The 19,930-nt window shown below is 38.0% G+C and overlaps 3 protein-coding genes across 5 annotated transcripts; 2 read left to right on the top strand and 1 right to left on the bottom strand.

Moving 5' to 3' along the window:
* Positions 1-991: 991 nt before the first annotated feature.
* LOC133450537 (kinesin-like protein KIF24) lies at positions 992-11,515 on the bottom strand. 2 transcript variants are annotated; one of them, XM_061729231.1, is made up of 16 exons: positions 11,290-11,515; positions 10,579-10,802; positions 10,382-10,480; positions 9,439-10,293; positions 9,096-9,258; positions 8,870-8,967; positions 8,491-8,703; positions 8,318-8,405; positions 7,859-7,980; positions 5,481-5,586; positions 5,314-5,385; positions 5,078-5,187; positions 2,828-4,893; positions 2,321-2,741; positions 2,129-2,222; positions 992-2,005 (listed from the first exon to the last, which is right to left on the bottom strand). In XM_061729231.1, the coding sequence occupies exons 3-16, from the start codon at positions 10,438-10,440 to the stop codon at positions 1,853-1,855; spliced, it is 4,620 nt and encodes a 1,539-aa protein (XP_061585215.1). In that variant the 5' UTR covers positions 10,441-10,480; positions 10,579-10,802; positions 11,290-11,515; the 3' UTR covers positions 992-1,852. The 2 variants fall into 2 exon arrangements, with proteins under 2 accessions (XP_061585215.1, XP_061585217.1); XM_061729233.1 differs by lacking the exon at positions 11,290-11,515 and having other exon boundaries at positions 10,579-10,847.
* Positions 11,516-12,504: 989 nt separating this feature from the next.
* LOC133451076 (Rieske domain-containing protein) lies at positions 12,505-15,107 on the top strand. 2 transcript variants are annotated; one of them, XM_061730013.1, is made up of 4 exons: positions 12,505-12,782; positions 13,376-13,586; positions 13,758-13,792; positions 14,004-15,107. In XM_061730013.1, the coding sequence occupies exons 2-4, from the start codon at positions 13,403-13,405 to the stop codon at positions 14,292-14,294; spliced, it is 510 nt and encodes a 169-aa protein (XP_061585997.1). In that variant the 5' UTR covers positions 12,505-12,782; positions 13,376-13,402; the 3' UTR covers positions 14,295-15,107. The 2 variants fall into 2 exon arrangements, with proteins under 2 accessions (XP_061585997.1, XP_061585996.1); XM_061730012.1 differs by having other exon boundaries at positions 12,505-13,586.
* An 849-nt stretch (positions 15,108-15,956) lies between these two features.
* On the top strand, positions 15,957-19,924 carry gtf2h3 (general transcription factor IIH, polypeptide 3). The gene is made up of 13 exons (XM_061729230.1): positions 15,957-16,151; positions 16,267-16,346; positions 16,835-16,941; positions 17,503-17,645; positions 17,797-17,859; positions 18,186-18,215; positions 18,307-18,335; positions 18,453-18,527; positions 18,956-19,009; positions 19,223-19,291; positions 19,383-19,518; positions 19,620-19,656; positions 19,741-19,924. The coding sequence occupies exons 1-13, from the start codon at positions 16,142-16,144 to the stop codon at positions 19,808-19,810; spliced, it is 903 nt and encodes a 300-aa protein (XP_061585214.1). The 5' UTR covers positions 15,957-16,141; the 3' UTR covers positions 19,811-19,924.
* Positions 19,925-19,930: the final 6 nt, after the last annotated feature.

Here is a 19,930-nt window from a genome sequence, read left to right as displayed (position 1 = left end):
AACAAGTGGGGACTGAATGCCACGTTGTTTGAAAGCCTGCAGAGCCTTGGATGTTACACATTACAATTACTCAGAACACCATCAGATATGGTCGACAATCCCAGAAATTATCCTGTGAATACATGGCACCCAATGTTGTACAATATAGTGCAGCTTTTGACCCCTGTCCTATCAGTAAAACATGCAGAATCACAATATGGATTTGCTTTACACTATTTTGTCAAGTATGGTTAAAGTGGTTTTGTCGGTTTCCTTAGCATCTTTTCACTTTCTGTTTTCAGAGCTATCATTATTATTACTATTATTATTATTATTATTATCATCATCGTCGTCATTATTGTTGTTATTATTATTATTACTTTTATTATTATTTTGTGTAGACTTATGATACTTAATTTGTTCTTTTTGTATATTCTATTCTCTTCAAGATAAGCTTTATGCTTCAAGCCCAGACCTTTTCGGTCAAAATAATCACAATATTGAACAGGGAAAAACCTGTTATCTTGTTTGTTGATTTTTATGTTTGTGATTGACCAAAATAAATATTAACTAACTAAAGTACTGTGGTTGTGAGCATGGTTTGTGTGTTTATATGTGGCCCTGCGATGGACTGGTGACCTGTCCAGGGTGTAACCCCTGCCTCTCACCTGAAATGAGCTGGGATAGGCTCCAGCAGACCCCCGTGACCCTGCAAGGGATAAAGCGGGTATAGATAATGGATGGATGGATGGATAAAGTACTGCGATGATTGATTCAACAGTTAAATCTAAATGTTGACCCACAAACTATGAAGGCAAATGTAAGGATAACTGTCCTGGAACTACAGCTCAACAGTGTGGGTCATACAGCAAGGCAGTTATTGCAAACAGCCTGTTCCCCCACAGAAGATGTAAAACAAAGCTTGTGCAAGAAGTCTAATCTGAAACTGTGTTTTGTACTTTGTGTTTAGCCAATTTAAACAGACACGAACACATACCAAATTTTGTGGTAAATTGTAAGTACATTTACTTCAAATGTTAGATCAACTTTCATATACTTTCCATTGCATTTTCATGAAAAAGGTTAGCAGTTTTGGAAGGTCAATTTAAATAAATAAAAAATAAAAACAATGTTTTTTCAATGACTCTAAATAAATAAAATCTTACACTCTTTCAAGCACAACACTAAGAAACAACCTGCAAAGCAAATATATGACAACCTGAGCTTGAGTTTGAAGTGAGTTAGCAAAGTACAAGCTACATATTTGGTTAACTCTGTTCCTAAGATGTGCGGAAATTTAGTTCTGAACCCAAGAGAGGAAATATCTTAATTTTTACACATCAGTCACAACATGTCATATCATTAATGAATTTGCCTTTGGGAATTCATAAAGTTTTTGAATTGAATTGAAACATTTTTTTTTTTTTTGGTAATGTAACATATAGTCAAATGAAGTCAACAAGTCATATTTCAAATAACTTATTACAGTATGAATCAATTCTCAATAAATTGAGGAAAGAAGTATCAAATCAACATGGAGCAGATGAAAAGAACAAATACAGCTTTGCAGGTGATCATTAAAAAATCAAGACATGAACATCCATACAAATGGATATACTTTTTTTTCTCTTCTTCCAAATACATTCTTCTCAACAAGTTTCCCTCTTAAAACATTGATGTGTGTGTAACATGTCTTCGTATAAAAAAATTGGATATTTGTCCAATCCCCATAGATAAGTTTGGTCCCTTTCATGTAAAGGACATCATGACTGTATCTAACTAATACCGTAGTGAGTATTATCAGTGAAAACAATAACGACATACATTACTGTTACTGCGACGAAAAATGTATTCATTTAAAAAAAATAAAAAATCATTTTTCATTCACAACTGGATCATCTTGGGCTTTGGTGTAGTTAGATTGCATAGGTTTCAGATGTGGTTGCAGCAGAGATCCCATGATGTGGACGCATCTAGCCTTTTGCTTCATGAACTCCTCCAGTTTATGGACATATTCCTGAAATGCCTATTAGAGAGAATTAAACAGCAAGAGGAAGAGTGAGAACATATAGTGATTGCTCTTTAAATGCAAAGGTAATTAAAAGATTAGGAGAAGTTTATTGAGTTGTAAATTGGGATTTAGTCTGACCATATTATGTTGCTGGCTCAGCAGCATCCTCTCTTTATGACACAAAGCTTCCATCTCTTTTAGCTGCTCCAAGTGGGCTTCCACAATACACCATCTAATACAGGACCAAGTTAGTGAAAGTGTTATGTTTGTGTTATTAGGATTTCCCTGGTGTGGATATTCACAGAATGCTGAGATTTTAATCGTACTTACTTTGCATGGTCCATGTTGTCCAGAGTGTACAGTTGAATTCTGGGTTTATGTTGCTGATTGTTATTGATTTGGCAATCACTGTTTGATTTAGGTGAAACATGTGGTTTCCTGAAATGGTTTAAATATACCTGTGTTAAGTGGCCTGGGATGCTTTCTGGTTGTTGTGTTGTGATGGAAGATGAAGTATTTTTGTCTTCATAGCATGCATATTTTTTTGGATTAGATATGGTGAGTGACCCTGTGTCGCTAAAGTGTTGGACAGAGGGTGACGAGACAAAATTCTGCGTAGAAGCCGATGTAGACTGTTTAAGTGGAGACGCAGAGGCTCTGTTGTCATGAACTGATGGTATGTGCCTTCCCTGATCGCTCTCCTGGTCCTTGAGCACAAACCCTAATCCTAAATTATCATGGTTGTATGTACCTGGACAGAATAAAAAATGTATCAATTTAAGGATTTTACAAACACGCACACGCACACGCACACGCACACGCAGTATTTACTCTTACCTATTCCACAGACATTGCTTCTGATGTATTTTTCTTGCTCGCTGTGACCAGTAGCTGTCAAAGAGTCAGATGTTTGCTGGAGAATTTTTGCTTGTGGCCGCTCCAAAGGTGATTGGTGAATTTTTGCATCCTCATCCTCTGAAAATGTCCTAACCTTATCCACACATGAGAGACATCCTTTTCCTAGTTCCCTTCTGCTGTGTTCTCCACACTCACTCGCAGGTAGACAGTGTGAGGTGCTGCTGCTGTTCCTTTGAGGACATGAGGTTATAGCAGCCTGTGTTTGCATTTGAGGCAGGGAGCTGCTGAGCGGGTTCATAATGTAGCTAAAAGAATCCACACTACGCTCATCCTTAGGAAGAACAGGCACTTTGTCCTTTAAGTCTGGACAGTTATGTGCATGAACGTAAACAGGACATTCTGGTGGTCTTTTAGTAGTGAGAGTTAACGTAGTTGACCAAGCAGGTGAAAAAGGTGATTTACTGTCACAAGCAGCGAAGTGTGGTTCCTTTTCTGCTTGGCTGTTCAACAGCACTGCTTGTGGAGTTCTTTGTGTTTGCAACATACAGATGTTGTTGTTGCATCTAGTATATTGTGATTCAGGGAGTGCTTTGCTCTTTTTTTCTGGGGTCTGAAGTACATTGGTATGTGCTGGGGAGAGGGGCCTTTCTGCAGGAGCTTGCTGATGCGGCGAATTAAGAGAAGGGTGGCTTAAGATGGTGTGGGAAGACTCTAAACTGTGATTGTTGACTGCTCCTCTCTGCTGAGTGCTCCACACTCCATCATCTTGGATATTTAAAGCAATCAGAGCCTCCACACCAACTTCTCTTCTGTCCTTTGCTGCACACCTACTAGACACTTGTGTCTCTATATGTGTTGGAATTGTAGCCTTTGTTCTAATTGCAGACATGTGCTCTGCCGTCGCCGCCCAAGCGGACCTCACACCTCTCTCTTCCATCCCTGCTGGTTTCTTCCCTTCCTTCATTTCTCTTTCTTCTACCATTGCCTCAATAAGCTTCCTCTTCTCACTTTTATTTGTGCTTGGCCCCGTTCCTTCGCCAGATAACCTCCACTCCTCACTGACATCAAGATAGTTGCTATGAATGTCCCTGTCATTGGTGTTGCTGGAGTTTGTGGAGGTTTCCTTTTGTACATGTGTTTCACCACTGGGGGAGGGTTTCTGAGCATCACAGTTGACCCTGACATCGACTCTGGGTGTGGATGTATCTGAAATCTCTTCCAAGCCACAAAACAAATGAGCAGAGACTGAGCGACAGGAGGATTGCTGTGGGGAAGACAGAGAGCTCTGAGTGGAAGTGAAACATGTAGAAGATGAGCAGAGCTGGACAGATGGAGTTGAAGGGACAAACTGCTGCAGGTGCTGATGATACCATTTCAGATGTCTCTGCTTCTCCTTATCAGGGCTGTTGAAATCTCTTTGTTTTTTCCAGTTTACTTCACTGTTTGTATCCCTACTGTTTTCCACTTGTCTTCCGGTTCCTAGCCATTCTTTTTCTGTTTTCGCTCTGGTTTTCTGGTAGTGCTCTTTTTCTGTGCTGTGAAATCCAGATTCCCTTTCAGTAAAAGCTACATGACCCTCGTTGAGTTCTCCCTCTTTTTGCTTCTCATCAGTTTTTTGTACCAAAACCGGCACTGGCTTGGTACTCTTCGGTCTAACATCGTTACTGTGGGCATTTCTATCCGTTTCATTTTCCAGTCTTCCTCCCTCTCTTGTATCTGCCCCTTCACATGGACACCTTCCATCCCTCTTTCGTAGGCAACCTCTAAGTGGCGTGGTGTGCTCAAAAGCGACTGCTTTTCTGTCCCTTGCCTGTGTTTCCTCTCCACATCTGTTGTTCTTGGGTGTTGAGCAGAGATATGTGCCATCTGTGTGTAACTTAGTTGTAGGCATACTGGGACCAAGACTCTGGCTTTGTTTCGCCGGCTTATGCCTTTTAGGGGTTCCAACATTGCCACCCCTGCTAGACAGGTTCTGTTTGGGGGAGGGTACCATCTTGCATCCTCTTCTTCCACCTAGTCCTCCTTGTCCCTTTAACTCCTTTACCCTAAAAAAGTATATTTAACAAATGGCTGTAAGGAATCTTTTTTATTCATAAGTAGAACTGAAAATGTGTCATATAATTCAAATCAGGTGTGGACTATTCTGCAAGTAAAGAGTAGTGCAATATGAAGTAATAAAATGTGTCAAATTGCTCACATTATACCTACCTGCACTCTCAAAGCACTTACCGATCTGCATATCTTAGTGTATTAAGCGTGTGTTCAGTTGCTGGGTGACCAGGTGAAATATTGGCAATCATGCAGGTCAGTGAGTCACCAACAAATGAGTCTTTCAAAACCTAGAATGAGACTGAAGTTGTTCAATATGAAAACACAGAAAAAGTCTGTAGATCAGAGTAGATACAGAAAACAAGCTATGATATTTATGCATTATTGTGTTATTAGATACAGGACACGCTTACTACCTGAGTAAGTTTGCTTTGTCGAAAAGGAGTGTGAGAATTCTCTTTGTCGAGGGAACGAATACATTCTTTAAGCTGAGGGGAAAAGACATATAAACCATGGGAAAGTGCATATAAGATATTTTTAAGAGGGATCTCTGAGGGTATGAGGATGTGTCTGCCTAACTTACAGCCAACAGGCTCTGGTTGATCTCCGCTCCCTCCATACGACTCTGCCTGTCTGGGTCTTTGGTATCTGATGCCCTCTCACTCCCTGCCAGGTCCACAAACCACATTCTACGCAGAATTAAACAAACATATACCTCTTAGTTCAGTTGTTTTACACAAACACTTGTAACTTTTTTTTTCTTGATGAGCCTTAAGAAAAAAAGACAAAATCATTAGGTTTATAAACTATAAGATGAAAATATAACTGTAAGTCCCGTTTGGGAAGGCAGAACTTTAACAAGCCCATCAATCTACTCCTGACATAACAAGTTTACTTTAGCGAGGCAGACTATGGTCTGTCCTGACCATGGTCTGAGGGTGATGCTTATCAAATTATCCCCTGACATGTCAAATGTAGCTATTTTCTTGTGCCTCCTTGAAATGTTGTCCCAAGTCAAATTTGGGGAGAATAAAATGTTAACATGAACATTTATAGCTTTAAATGACTGTGACCGACTTTTGAAAAAACATGTTCATATGCTGTTTTCTGTGAGGCGTGGGGTGAGTACCTATTGTGATGAAGATTGGAGAAAATAGTGACATGAAAGTGTTTTAAAATTGTAAGCCCTTTGAATGAAAACTGACTTTGGTTCTGCAAACTTGACATTATCTAGGAAGTCAAATTGTTTCCAGTTAAAAAAAAAGTACAGGCTCTAAAAGACATTGAAAAAGGCATATCCATACACCCGTTGGTGATGCAACAGTGCTGTTTCTTCATGGCCAAAAAATGTTGTTTTATTTCTGGAAATATTAAAGAAAACGAGTTGGGAATTCTAAAAAATATTCCAGTTTGGAATTAAATAGTTTTAATGTCATTGTTCTGTAGAATAAAATTAGATTTTTTTTTTACAAAAACACACTGTGCCATACGCAAATGTATAATCAGCCAAACAACCAGAGTATTCTGGATTGGTAAACATAGTTCACCAGTGCTGCACAAGCACCATTGTAGCTACACTCTTAGATTGTCAGTGAAATTATGTTAGCAATCTTACAGATTAAGTTAAACCAATATACTGTCTCGCAAGCCACTATATAAACATATCAGGATAGTTAAATTTTAATAGTCACCTTACTTTACATACTGTAAGTGGATGTCTTTGTTGGACTCAAATAATATGGCTTCAATATTCCTGGTGTATTGTGCAGTTATTATTAACCATGGGGTTGAGTTGGTCCTTGATTATCTTGTGCTGTCCTTGATGTCCTGGTCAGTGTTTTATATTGAAAGTGTGGTCATCCTTCCTATCTGCCTCTTCCTCTCATCTGTGTCTTTTCAGCCTTCCTACTTTTAGTTTTAGCAGTCAGACCAGAGTGAGCAGGGAGGAGGGTCGCAGTCTTACTTAATGAATCATTTTAATTTAAGGAGTTATCTCCGGGTGGGTGGAGAAGTCCTGCCTCGGGTGGAGGAGTTCAAGTATCTCGGGGGTCTTGTTCACGAGCAAGGGAAAGATGGAGCGTGAGATTGACAGACGGATCGGTGCAGCGTCCGCAGTTCTTCGGTTGGTGTACCGGACCGTCGTGGTGAAGAAAGAGTAGTGTCGAAAGGCGAATACATTTTAAATCATGCATTTTATTTCTCCTATGTGATGGTTTAATGTCTCTGTAAAACACTTTGAATCACGTTGTTGCTGAATTGTGTTTAAATAAACTTGCCTTGCCTATTTATATTTATTATCCCATCTCTCCTGTCTGTCCTGTCTGTCCTGTCTGTCCTCCTTCACTTGCCAGTTTGTTTATGTCTTTTCCTCATTGTGTTGCCCTGTGTATTCATCTTTTGTCAATATTTTTTTTAATTTATTTTTATCTAACCTTTACTTAACCAAGCAAGAACAATGAGAACAGATTATTATTTACATTGTTGGCCTGGCAAGTGCCAACAAAACCCACGTGAGGGGCCCTGGTTTCACTGCTGCAAAAGCATTTCTTTTTTTTAATAAAGGATTTTTTTTTGTTGTTGTTTGTTTTGCACTCCTATCTTGTGTTTTTATAAATGTGTCTACTCTGGTTCTTGTAAACCTGACAGAGGGATGATCTATGCATGTGGTGGAGGAGTGAACAGGGTAAAACTTCAACTTAATTTATGTAAAATTAGATTTTTTTTTTTTAACCCACACAATTCTGAAAAACTAAATTCCATTCACACACGAATCCCCCATTATAAACAAACCTGAAATTTTCAGTTTATTCACATTCATTTCTATACACATTATATTTGTTAACCTGCGTATATTCCTATTAGTTTCCCTGGAAAGATTCAAACTTTGAAAATTCACTGAATATTACCACCTTAGACACAACCTTCTTATTGAGAATAATAAAACAATTATATGTCTCTTACCTTCCAGCTATCTGCTGGTTTGGATCTCTAAGCTGAATTTGAAGTAAAGCGTGGGAACGAGAGGAAAAGGCATTCACGCCACTTATCCCTTGAGTTCGTTCTTCAGTTCCCTTTGAAATCACCTTGCAAGGGTAGCAAAGAACCCCCCAGAGAAGGGTGAGAGAAAGTAATATTACAAAATATATTTTACAAATGGCCATTATCACTATCTTCAACATAGAAACAAGGAGACTTTCCTTGTAGGATAATATTTCAAGAACTGTGTTGATGCAAGCACACATTTAGACAACCTAGGTTAACAATTACAATTGTATTCCTCTTTTTTTTCTTTTAAAGATTGTTTCCGATTTGGTATCAGATTCTTTGTAAACGTGTATTCTACAGATTGGGTTGCTAAATAGAAAGCAAACTCTGGACAACACAGCATGTGACTAATAATTTGTAACGGAAGAGGCATACCTGCAGCAGCGAGCTGACTGAGTCCACTCTAACATTTTTCAGATCTGCAATGTGAACGACTTTCTGTCCATCCTCCCTGGCAAATAACCTTCATAGGAAAGACAGAAAAAAGAGATTAGGGCATTGAAAAAGTATGAGAAAACCCATTTCCATAACTCCCCATATATACAGACCTTTTCCTGTGGTTCAACAGGTCATGTAGCTGACCACAGTAGATCTCAAAGAAACTGACAAAAACCACCAGGGATGAGTGTGTGGTGGAAAGCTGAGCAAAAATGTCCCGGGCTGCTAGAGCATACAACCCAGGTCTCCCAGGACACAAACCCAGCATGGTGTGAGTCTTGCCAGCACCTGTTTGTCCATATGCAAAGCAGGTGGCCTTGCCTCTGTTGATACACAAAACATGTGTGCATGTGGATTAAGAACAAAAATAGAAATAAAGCTATAAATCTTAAACCTTATAACCTTTAAACTGAGTTATTTGGACAAAAAACATGATATGGTGACAATACGCACACATGTACAAGTATTGTTACATCAGTGCTAACTTACCCTCTTAGCATGTGCTGCACAAGAGGATATGCTGTTCTTTGATAAACGTCCTCGTTACAGCTCTCCTCCCCGAAAACCTGGTCAAAGTAGAACCTGTGCTGTGGTGCAAAACACCAAATCGGAAATGAGAAAAATCAGCTCACTAAGAATATATTGATCTGATAAAGTGACCATAATAATAAACTACACCTTCAATACTCCCGTAGTGTCATTTTAGCACATCTACCTGCAGGATGTAATGTGTGAGATCCACAGTTTCTTTGCTTTCATGGACAATGACACACTCTCCACCTGGAGTTGTCACAACATTTGCCTCTCCTCTTTTACACTCTCCACATGTCAAAGGTCGTTTCCTCACACACACACTGATCCGCTGCCCTCCCAATTTTCTGCAAAACACACACACACATGATATCCCAAAATGAGGATGACTGAGTGAAACAATTCTCATCAGACAATTTCATATAAACTCTATTTATATTTCTCATATTAAACAAATGTAACCTACTGTGCTCATTACAGCATGATGAAAACTAGCAGTCAGAACATTCCAGGCCACTGAAACTTACTTGTTTTTTGGAGCATGAGGAGAACTCAGCGGTAGTCCATAGTTGTAGCCAGCAGTTGTCTTTACTTCATGAACAGGTGTCAGCTTAGACGAATCTGTGTAGCAAATATTCTTCCTAGAGAGTTCTCTTCTGTCTTTATATCCACATGGTTTGTTGCTAGGAGGTTTTCTTGTCACTTTTGTATGACTGGGTTTGTGTTTTGGGAATGTCTTACAATTTGATGCAAATCTGGTGTCAGAATCTAACCTAGAAATGTCTCCTGTGAGCTCTGTCTTAATGTTTTCTCCATCGTAACGGTTACACAAAAAACTTTGTACACCTTGCTTGTAGTGGTTGCTCCTTTGGTAGCCACATAAATCATTTCTTCTGTCATGCTCAAGTTGCACAAGTGTGGCTGATTGTTTTCCATCGACCAATTCATCATTTATATCACTATTTCCATAGACATGAACAGTGTGTACAGGACAAGAGACCAACCTCTCGCAGCGATCAAGATTTTCATCACTGAAGCTGAGTCGTCTACGGACGCATGATGGTCTCGCAAAAATGAATGATTCAGGACTAACCACAGACGCTCCATTTTCAGTCTGATTATCATTCTCAGCTTCATCATGATTAACAAAGCCATCAGGAGTGAAACTGCCATCCAAAGCAGCATAGCCCTCATCACCTCGATCAAAATCAAAGTTATAACCATCATCACACGCAAGACTATTCAGGTCAAGAGTTTTGATCATCTGGATCAGATGGAAAAGCCGAGTCCTGTCCAGCATGGAGCAGACTCCCAGAAGGGGATAGTCTTCCATGCTCAGAGCTGAAAGGTGAACCGCACGACAAACACCCATCAAAGTAAACCTAAGGGACAGGAGACAGAGGAGGATCAAATCTGTTAATGAAAAAGACAGAGCAAATGTGATGCTTCGTTAATGCTCTGTCTGCTTACCTTGCATAGTGATGCTGGAGCCCAGCTGCTCTCAAACACTCGTACAAGCAAATGGTCATTTCTTCCCCTTCTTTCTGTCCTTTATTTCACCCAACGACCCTGAGAGAGGTAGACAGGTGACTATAGTTTCTCCAGCAACTGGACGCAAAATGCAGAAACATGAAAAACAAAAACAAAAATAATTCACACATACAAACCTCCAAACAGCTGCAAACTGCAGGCCAACCCAACAACGCCATAAGGCAGTGCCTCATGTGTGGTGATTTCTTTCAGAGAATTGTGCCCAGCCTTTGCTCACTGTGTCATTACTACCACCCTGCTCATTTGTTGGTAAGCAAAGTACGAGACACCAGTATGCGGCTGAAATTTGACACTTGCAAGATGGAGCCAGGGAAGCATGGTGCAGTCATCGCACATTTCTCTACAGGGACAAATATGATAAATATAGCAAACACAAGCAGCTGTTGACTTCTACTGTCAGTCCTGCCACATGGCAAGACTGACACCCTGTTCAACATGGAGGCCCTCATAGACTTAAGCCTGAATTATGGCTCTGCGTTAGTGTAACGTGGAACCATAAATCAGCCTTTACTGTACTGGTCATTTCCATTTCCTTCAGGCTGATCCAGTGTACAGATAATTCATCCTGTCATATCCCTGCCCAAGTAACTGTTAATTAATCCAACCTAAAGTGTTTAATTCATATAGTTGAGGCTCATAAACTAACAGGGAAGAAAATACAGACAACCTTTAGTCCAGCTTTGTTGTTACAATAACATCCCAAATAACGCACGAGTTCACGTGTTTGGTGTCAAGATACTCCTGATATGTATTTTGCTTGGCCTACTTGTGTATACATTGGTTAATTGTAAAAAAAAAAATTATGTTAATATAATTAAAAGACTCACTCAAGACTTAAAGAACCAGAAACAGCTGAGAGAGGCCGACGTTGAGCTGGCAGTAAGCAGTAATGTTTCACGAAGTTGCTGTGCTGAACGATACTTCCGTACACAGATTGGTCTCCATGACGACACACGCTGTCTTCTCCCGCTCCGCCAGGAATAAAATGTTTTCGCTCATAAAAACAGGATTTCAGGAGGACGACGCGTCTAAACGTCCAGTTAAGCATGCAGTTACAGATAATCCTTCAAGGGCTTAATGCCCACCAACAAACCCACTAAGACAGAAAGCCTCTCAGATTAAATCTTCTACACCACGTCCTTTCAGCAAATGAAATAAAAGGGTTTCTGGTGGAAATGTATTAGCTAGACTTGAATATGATACACTTTATTGTATATTAATAATCGTTTTTTAAATAGTTCCTCATACTTTTCCATTGTTTACCATATGGATCTGTGAGCTGAACAATATTGAAATAAAATGATATTTTAAAGCCGGAAATGAAAAACATTTAACTTATATTTACAGATATAAATGTTTGGAGGGAAATAAAGGAGTTTAAAGAAAGAAAGAAAAAAAAACGAAAAAGGTGATAGTCAGTTGTACAGTAACCGAATAGTAAGCTAAACTATGTAAATACTTTCAACAGAATATAGTTTTAAAATAAAAAATTGTCTTTACAAATTAAATCATATCTGTCATTGTTCTGTTGTGTCATACTGACATTCTTAACATTGCTTTTTTATAACAACAATTTTTATAGGACAATTGCAAGTGCTATTTTGGTTTACAGATCTACACATCTATTGAATTTTGTATCACTTATATAATATAAGTGATGTGTTTATACATTTTAATGATTAATATAAGTTATATTAATCATTAAAATGTATAAACATTAATTTTGATTAATTAAACTCTGGCCTAAGACAAATGTTGAAAATTACCTAAGTTGACACTGAAAAAATGTACAGTAATCTTACACTATCAAAAACAAAAAAAAGAAAAGAATGAAATATAAATAATATAAAAATGGTTCAAAAATTGTTTTATGGGGGTTTTACCCAACGTATGATCATATAAACTGCTAGTCTGATATTTCTGGTTCTTAATTCTATGTCGCTTTTCTGAGTTCTTTCATAAAAACATTGAAGCCTCACTTTGCTCAGCATTACTGCTCACCATTTGTTCCACGTTCCAGTACGGACACGATAGAATGTAACACACAACATTGGTTCTTCTTTCTGGGAGCCACACATGCTTTAAGTTTATTTAACATTTTATTTTTCTGTATTCGTCCAAATAATATTTCACGTCTGTTTGATATAGATAACAAACCAGCGTATCCGGGTGTATACGAGATAAGTTGCATGTTGCGCCCACGACAAAAACATAATCTTTAGCAGTCAGATTCAAGACCCTGAAAGCGTCTGGGGAAGATAGCTGCTGCTGCCATGACTACGAACAATTTAGTTGAGAAGAAACCATTAAAGCATTAAAGGTACTTTAAATTAGTGTTAGACTGGACTGAGAGTCCAGAGAAAGAAAGAGTGCCCATAGTTATTTAGTGCTAAGTTCTGCACAGGTTTTAAGAAGAGAAAAAGGAACACAGTTTAAAATGGGAAACGTAGGTCAAATCTGGGTTAAATTAAAAGATGCCTGGAGTTACAAAACGTATTTTCCATCTCCGTATCTTCTCGCCGATTTTTCTTACATTAATATTGATGGATGAGTCTTAGTTTTATAAAGGCCACATTTTTTCTTGTCTAAAATCAGTATTCAAGTAGACCATTGAAACATTTGGATCAATTGGTATGTCGTTTCTCCAAGGTGTAATCAAAAAATGTTCACTGCCAAACTAACAAAATAATTAATTAATATTTTCATACATATTTTGATGGTATGACCCCTTTATTTCTTTTTTTTATATCCTATTATTACCTCAAATTTGAAGAAGCTACATGCTAATGTGGAATTTGAAGGAAATGAGCAACAACACAATGTCACGTTTACTCCTCCTCTGGTTCTGTTTTTACTAATAATCATTTTTAAAAAGCAAACTTTCTTTTAAATATGTTATTTTTTCTTTATCAGGAAAATCTATTTTTCGAGGTTATCAGCATGTCATCTCCTGAGGAGGCTTCCCAGATGCCTTCATCCTCATCCCCTCCTACTATGCACTTCATCGGTAAGAAGGAAGACATCATGAAGGCTGGTCGTGTGACTAAACAGATGAACGGATGCAGAGATGTGCTGGTCTTGTACCACCAGGGACAGCTTTATGCCATGGACATGCGCTGCTACCGTAAGCTCTCTGTGTGTAGATGTTGTGTGTTTACAATTACAAATATAAACATGTTGTTGTTTTAGTATGGAATGCACTTTGCACTTTCTGGTGGCTCATCACATATTAGAAATTCTGGTGTGTATAATGCAAAATGTTATTTTTAATTATTATTTTTAAATCCACTGACAGATTCTGGAGGTGCATTAGAACTTGGAGACATTGAGGTGAGTTTTCTGATATTTTGTGTGAAAGTTAGAATAGGTTTAGTAAAATATATCAGGAACTATTTGACATACTTATCTGTGCTTGGAATAGTAGATACATTGTGTAGTTTTCTGTCCTTTTCCTATTTTCTTTGCAGCACTACTACTAATAAAACTACTTCTACTATATCATATTTATTCAACCTCCACGTTTGTGTTATGTTACAATTAGGAGTTTAATGGACGGCTCTGCATTGTGTGTCCATGGCACAAGTACAAGATCACCCTAGCAGAAGGGGAAGGACTTTATCAAGCTGTGGATGATCCTACAGCAAAACCACTGAGGACTCATTGGCGCTCCAAGGGTGTCAAACAAAGGATTCATAAAGTCACTGAAGTCAATGGGGATGTATATGTAACACTGAATGATTCAAAGGATGCCATTGAGTCGGATACCTACCAGACTGAGAGATTTAGGTCTGTTTCACTTAAAGTACAGACAAAGACCAAATGCAAGAAATAGGGAGATCATAAATGATTCTTTGGTTAGACAACCAAAAACTACCTGAAACATTTAAGGGAATATTCAGGAATCTTTTTTTTTTTCACCGGAAAGGTCTGAGGGAACAACACATTTTTTTCAGAGTAACTGTAAAAAACATATACTCACAAAAAAAGTAATTCCATTTGGGACGCAACAAGAAAACGTGATTTAAAAAAAAAACTATTTTATTGTTGGATGTTGGATAAGAGTAAATGTTAGCCAAGAGTCACGGGATGAGTGTTTTTTTCACGTGGATGTCAGTCTGCGTACTTTGTCCACCTAGAGAAGTATGATATTTTGAAAAAAATAAATAAAAAAAACTGGAAAGTATCAGAGCATAGAGGTACAAAAGGCTTTTATTTGCCTTCAAGAAACATCTAAAGTCTCATTGTTTCCAAAGATTCTGCAGGTTTTTAAGTAATGAATTTTCATTTTTAGCTGTAAGACATGCAAACAATAAACTACAATGTACTACATATGACTAACTTTAACCCTTTTTTTTACCACAAGGACATTAAATAGTACTTGTCATTTTAATTGAGTGAAAAACCTTTGCGCTTACTTGGTTACAATCTCCCAACCTATGAGGTTAACTGTTTCCTTAAAGCAATAATGTGCCAAAAAAAAATCATCCATCCATCCACCCATCCACCGAGATACAGCTGGTATATTTATTGTTTGTGTTTTTTTTTATTTCATTCTTTTTTAATAAATCTTTATTTTTGGACAATATAATAATGTGTACTGATTAAATAAATTTGGTTAACTTGAATGTATTGATTTATACATGTTCTGCCTCACTCTGCTGCACCCCTCACTTTGTATTTCTTTGTATAATTTGTATAATCTTTTTGTATTTTTTTGTATAATTTGCTTGTAAAATTGTAAATAGGTTATTTTTATTTTTATCTTTACTTTATTTTATTTTTTATTTTTATACAGAACTGTCCCTTTTCTTTTCTTTCTCTACCTCAAACTGCTGCACCTTAAATGTTTATTCTGTTTATTCTGTATCATAGAAATTCAACATTTGTTTTATTGTTTATTTTACTACCAAAGAGCGAAATTACCGGAGTCAAATTCCTTGTTGGACAATGTTTGAACCTGGCCAATAAAGCTGATTCTGATTCTGATGTTCTGTTCTGTGCTTGAAGCATATACAGGCTTGTCCTGCATTTGATGTCATCAGCACATTTGTTACCAGTCCAGGCAACAAGCACAACACTCCCAAACCTTCATGAAGATTAGTCAAGAGTTCAACCTCAAACCTCACACCTCTCTCTCTGCTACACTTCCTATCGCCAACACTGTCACTTTATGTTTATCATCATATTCATTTTCTCAAGCATTTCCCCAAGCCAAGACAACACAAGTTGCATCTGGGAATTAACAAAGTATTCTTGAGTTCAATTCAATAAGGAGTGCCAAATGCTCCAATCAGAACAAGAAAGCCAGAATGCTAGACTACTTTTTTTTTTTCTTGACCCTTCCGAATTTTCAGTAATCCCAACCATCCCTGTTATGTGGTCCTGATGTTGGTACATTCCAAAAACCGCCGGTAGGTGGCAGCCGCGAGTTGGGCGCTCTAATATTAAGAGTAGAAGAAGTTGTCGCACGTCTCGTCTCCGGTCCGTGGCTGCTGCGTTGATGCTGAGAGCTGCAAGTGACGGACATTTACAATTTATTCAAACTTGAAAACGCTCTCAGCACTGTGGATATTGTGTGCACCTTACTGTCTGATATGGAGGCCAACAGAAGATAAAGCTGGAAGAACAAAATTACAACTTTGTTGTCTTGCTTTATCTCTGACAAGGGAACACCCCGCGATGGCATCAGGTGAGTCCTCAGCAGTTTTTCACTTGGGTGGTTTTTTATTTCCTTGTAAATTGTGGTACACGTGGTTGATCCTTCGTGTGACGGAGCTGTGTTTTTGTTTGTTTTGTTCCTTCAGAGGAAGAAATCAGTCTGCTGGTCATCGTCGTGGACGTGAATCAGATCTGGTGGGGTCAGCAAGCCCAGCGAGAACCAGAGGTGAGTTTTTATGTTTCACCTTTCAATTACTCTCTAACCATGCAGTTAGAATAGAAGCTGTGCAGAAAAACCATTGAAAGTTAGACGGATACACGTCGTATAATTGATCAAATAGATGGAGGGGACCAAGAATGAGCCAAAATCTGGAATGTAGCAAATCATCTGCAAATATGGGATTATAATTTGTTTTAAAATTACTGACAGGAGCAAGGCTTCAACACTTGAGGGGCATGCCTCAAAGCTAGAAATGGATAAATATTAAAATAAAAATCATGGAATCTATTATCTATTATATGCACAGCACATTAAAGACTGATTTTAACATTTGAGTACATTCAGATGGACTATCTTGGATTATTATCATCAACAATGAAGAAAGCACTTTGCACATCTTATTATACTTTCTGTGAGTACAGCTTAAGTTGTGTTTTTTAAAATGTGTTTTAATAGAAACATAAAACAGTCACTGTACTCTTGTCTCGATCCAGTTGACCCTGTCCAAGTGTCTGGATGCAGTGATGGTGATGGGGAACACCCACATGGCTATGACCAGGACAAACAAGCTGGCCGTCATCGCCAGCCACTGTCAAGACAGGTAACCTCACATGGCCGTATTTCTATTCACTTTGTTATTCATTAATTACACATGGACTCAGAAAAATATTACTGTTGTACAGTTTTTTTAATTGTTAAAGTTGAACATTTTCTGGTTAAGATTTTAAGACAAAGAGCACATAAACTGAGTGTCTTGCTTTTCCTTTTTATAATTGTGTGATTTAGATAGCTGTTTGAGACATAACTTTTTATTGTTCGAAAAATATTTAGAGTTTAAAAGAATAAATACATTTTGTGTAGTGGATATATGTCTTTGTGTCCTTCCAACCTTATTGTGTGGTCTCATTATCCCAGATTTGTTTAGTTACTGACTGCATTGCAGATGTCTGGACTGAACAATGTTAAAAATGGTTAAAAGCAGCTTCACTATACACAACTACAGCAATAAAATGCTACTTGCGCATTAATGTATTCATGCATCACCTTTTTTGGAGATGCAGTAATTAAATATAGATCACCAGTTTTAGTTTCCAGGACTGAAGTGTCAAATGTGTAATGTTTTCCTCCTTTCACTGCTTATACTTGCATCTCTTCTGCTCAGTGACTTCCTGTATCCCAGCAAGAGTGGGAGAGGTGGGGACAATGATGTGGATGACGCATCGTTCATCAGGGATGGAAAATACGAGCTCCTGTCTGTGGCCAACAACATTATTGCAGAAGAGATCAAGAATGTTATGACAAAAAGTAGGTACATCTGGAAAAATAAAACTGATGCATGTAAGAGATAAGAATGACAGAAAAGTTATCTTTGCTCTCAGTACACTGTATTTATAGTTTTAATTTAGGGTTTATATTTAATGCTGTTGTCTCCTTAAATTCAACTGTCTTCCAAAAGCCGAAGTGACGGGGAATTCCACCGATACTCTGTTGGCCGGATCCCTCGCCAAAGCTCTCTGCTGTATCCTTTCAGCAAAAACTGTTTTTCTTTTTTAAAGATTTTGTGGTTTAAGTGATTTATATGCACAACAAGTTGGGCAAAGGGTCCCAGACCGGGACTCAAACCTGAGCCGGCTGCACAAGGACCAGAGCTTCTGAACATGGGGTCCCGGGCTCAACCACCTGAGATATGTGCAACCCCTTAAAATTTCCCTTTTGAGACAAAAGGTAGGCCATGGGTTTAAAGAAAATGTTATGAGACTTAAATGAATACATATTTTTTTCTGTATGAAGTCATGCGTATGACTGAAGTGTTGAGCAGGTTTTCCTTAAAGCTGTTACATCCAGATATTAACAAGGTCACGAAAGAGTTGGAAGGTATTTATCAGATATAAATGATGCTTTTCAATGAATTCTGTTTGTAATTTTAGAATCATACAATATTGGGTTGTTGTTGTTTTTTGTTTAGCTGGGCAGGAGATCAAATCAAGAATACTGGTGAGCCCAGAACAATCTCTTGGTCATACTCGCCTAATTTTTGTTTTGTTGTTGTTTGTATTTAATTGTAATTGTAATTTTTTGGAGCTCATATTTTGTTTTCTTTGTTCTTGATAGGTGATAAAAGCAGCAGAGGACTGTGCACATCAATATATGAACTTCATGAATGTGATTTTTGCTGCCCAAAAACAGGTAAAATTATATATCTTTGTGTTTTAACACTATTTCTGATTGAGTGTGTTTTATTCTATTCATTTGGGGGGAAGGGGGCTGCTTCAGAGTTTAAATTTGCAACACATAATTGATGAAGGAAAAAACTCCATATTTTGTATCTTCCTGGGTCTAAAAGTCTTTACAGCCAGAACAAGAAACATTGATCACTCTGAAGGGTTATACAGTCATTTCAGAATAAATTGCTGTTTGTCAAACTTCTCTAAGAAAGGTTCAGAACTGGGAAGTTTCCAGTCTTCCCAGGAGTGGGCGTTCCAACAAATTTATCCTGCAGTCAAACGGCACTTTCCTCAAAAAAACTCCATGGGATTGTCTCTTTTTGAATTTTGTTTTGTTTCAATAAATGTAATCAAATGATCCCCTTTGTTTTTGTTATCATTTTAATGCAGAACATCCTTATAGATGCCTGCGTATTGGACTCAGACTCGGGGCTTCTTCAGCAGGTACATTTTACAACTTTATGAACAATATAAGTTGTGCAGTTTAAGAACAGGAAGGAGTGTTCATTTTTCAGCTACTAAATGATGTGTGGGTTTCAAAAAGCATTCAAGAAATACCTTTGACAAGTGGTTTTTGAGTGGTCTCTTGTTTATTCTTGGTAATGCAGCTTTTGAACCATGGTGCCATCAGTATTGTGGTGCTGTTTGTTTTAATAGGCTTGTGATATAACTGGAGGCTTGTACCTGAAGATCCCACAGAAAGTAGCCTTGGCACAATATCTTTTGGTGAGAAAGGATTCTCGTTAGACACATTTTTAAGGACTAATGTTGTGTTACTTAAATCTGAACTGAGTAGTGTTGCGTGTTTTTTAAACAGTGGGTGTTCCTTCCTGACTCAGAGCAGCGTTCACAGCTGGTGCTGCCACCGCCCGCACATGTGGACTACAGGGCTGCGTGTTTCTGCCACCGTAATCTCATTGAAATCGGTTATGTCTGCTCAGTTTGCCTATCAAGTGAGTATTATTTAGTCACGAGAAATAAATGCAACTTAACCATCTTCTCATTACTGGTAGGAGCTGTTGAAATAATACTTGTTTTATTTTTTTCCAAAAAGTTTTCTGCAACTTCAGCCCCATTTGCACAACATGCGAGTAAGTTCATTTCATTTATCTGTGTATTCGCAATGATTTACTCTGTATTTTGTTATTAAAATGTTTTATTATTTATTCCTTTAGGACCGCCTTTAAAATCCAACTTCCACAGATGGTCAAGCCCAAAAAGAAGAAACTCAAGCTGTCTGCATGATATTTTTTTTTCTCTCCTGCACAAATGTTGAAAACCTTTTTTTTTCAATTTTTTTTTGTGCTAATCTGCTAAAACAGGGACATGTTTGGTTACCTGTGACTTCCTTTCCATGTACATCAC

The sequence above is a fragment of the Cololabis saira genome, chromosome 9, assembly GCF_033807715.1.
Source record: "Cololabis saira isolate AMF1-May2022 chromosome 9, fColSai1.1, whole genome shotgun sequence".
Lineage (NCBI taxonomy): Eukaryota > Metazoa > Chordata > Actinopteri > Beloniformes > Belonidae > Cololabis > Cololabis saira.
The sequence above is the reverse complement of the archived record's forward strand: the minus strand, read 5'-3'. Positions and strand labels throughout refer to the sequence as shown.

Excerpts from the sequence above, each read along its gene's own strand:
- LOC133451076 (XM_061730012.1), top strand. The coding sequence starts at position 13,355 with ATGTTATTTTTTCTTTATCAGGAAAATCTATTTTTCGAGGTTATCAGC. Across the intron at positions 13,587-13,757 it reads CATGGACATGCGCTGCTACC|ATTCTGGAGGTGCATTAGAA; the intron begins GTAAGCTCTCTG and ends ATCCACTGACAG. Across the intron at positions 13,793-14,003 it reads TAGAACTTGGAGACATTGAG|GAGTTTAATGGACGGCTCTG; the intron begins GTGAGTTTTCTG and ends TGTTACAATTAG.
- gtf2h3 (XM_061729230.1), top strand. Across the intron at positions 18,216-18,306 it reads GGTCACGAAAGAGTTGGAAG|CTGGGCAGGAGATCAAATCA; the intron begins GTATTTATCAGA and ends TTTTTTGTTTAG. Across the intron at positions 18,336-18,452 it reads AGATCAAATCAAGAATACTG|GTGATAAAAGCAGCAGAGGA; the intron begins GTGAGCCCAGAA and ends TGTTCTTGATAG.
- LOC133450537 (XM_061729231.1), bottom strand. The coding sequence starts at position 10,440 with ATGACCATTTGCTTGTACGAGTGTTTGAGAGCAGCTGGGCTCCAGCAT. Across the intron at positions 8,968-9,095 it reads TCACACATTACATCCTGCAG|CACAGGTTCTACTTTGACCA; the intron begins GTAGATGTGCTA and ends TTTGCACCACAG. Across the intron at positions 8,704-8,869 it reads GTGCAGCACATGCTAAGAGG|AGGCAAGGCCACCTGCTTTG; the intron begins GTAAGTTAGCAC and ends GTGTATCAACAG.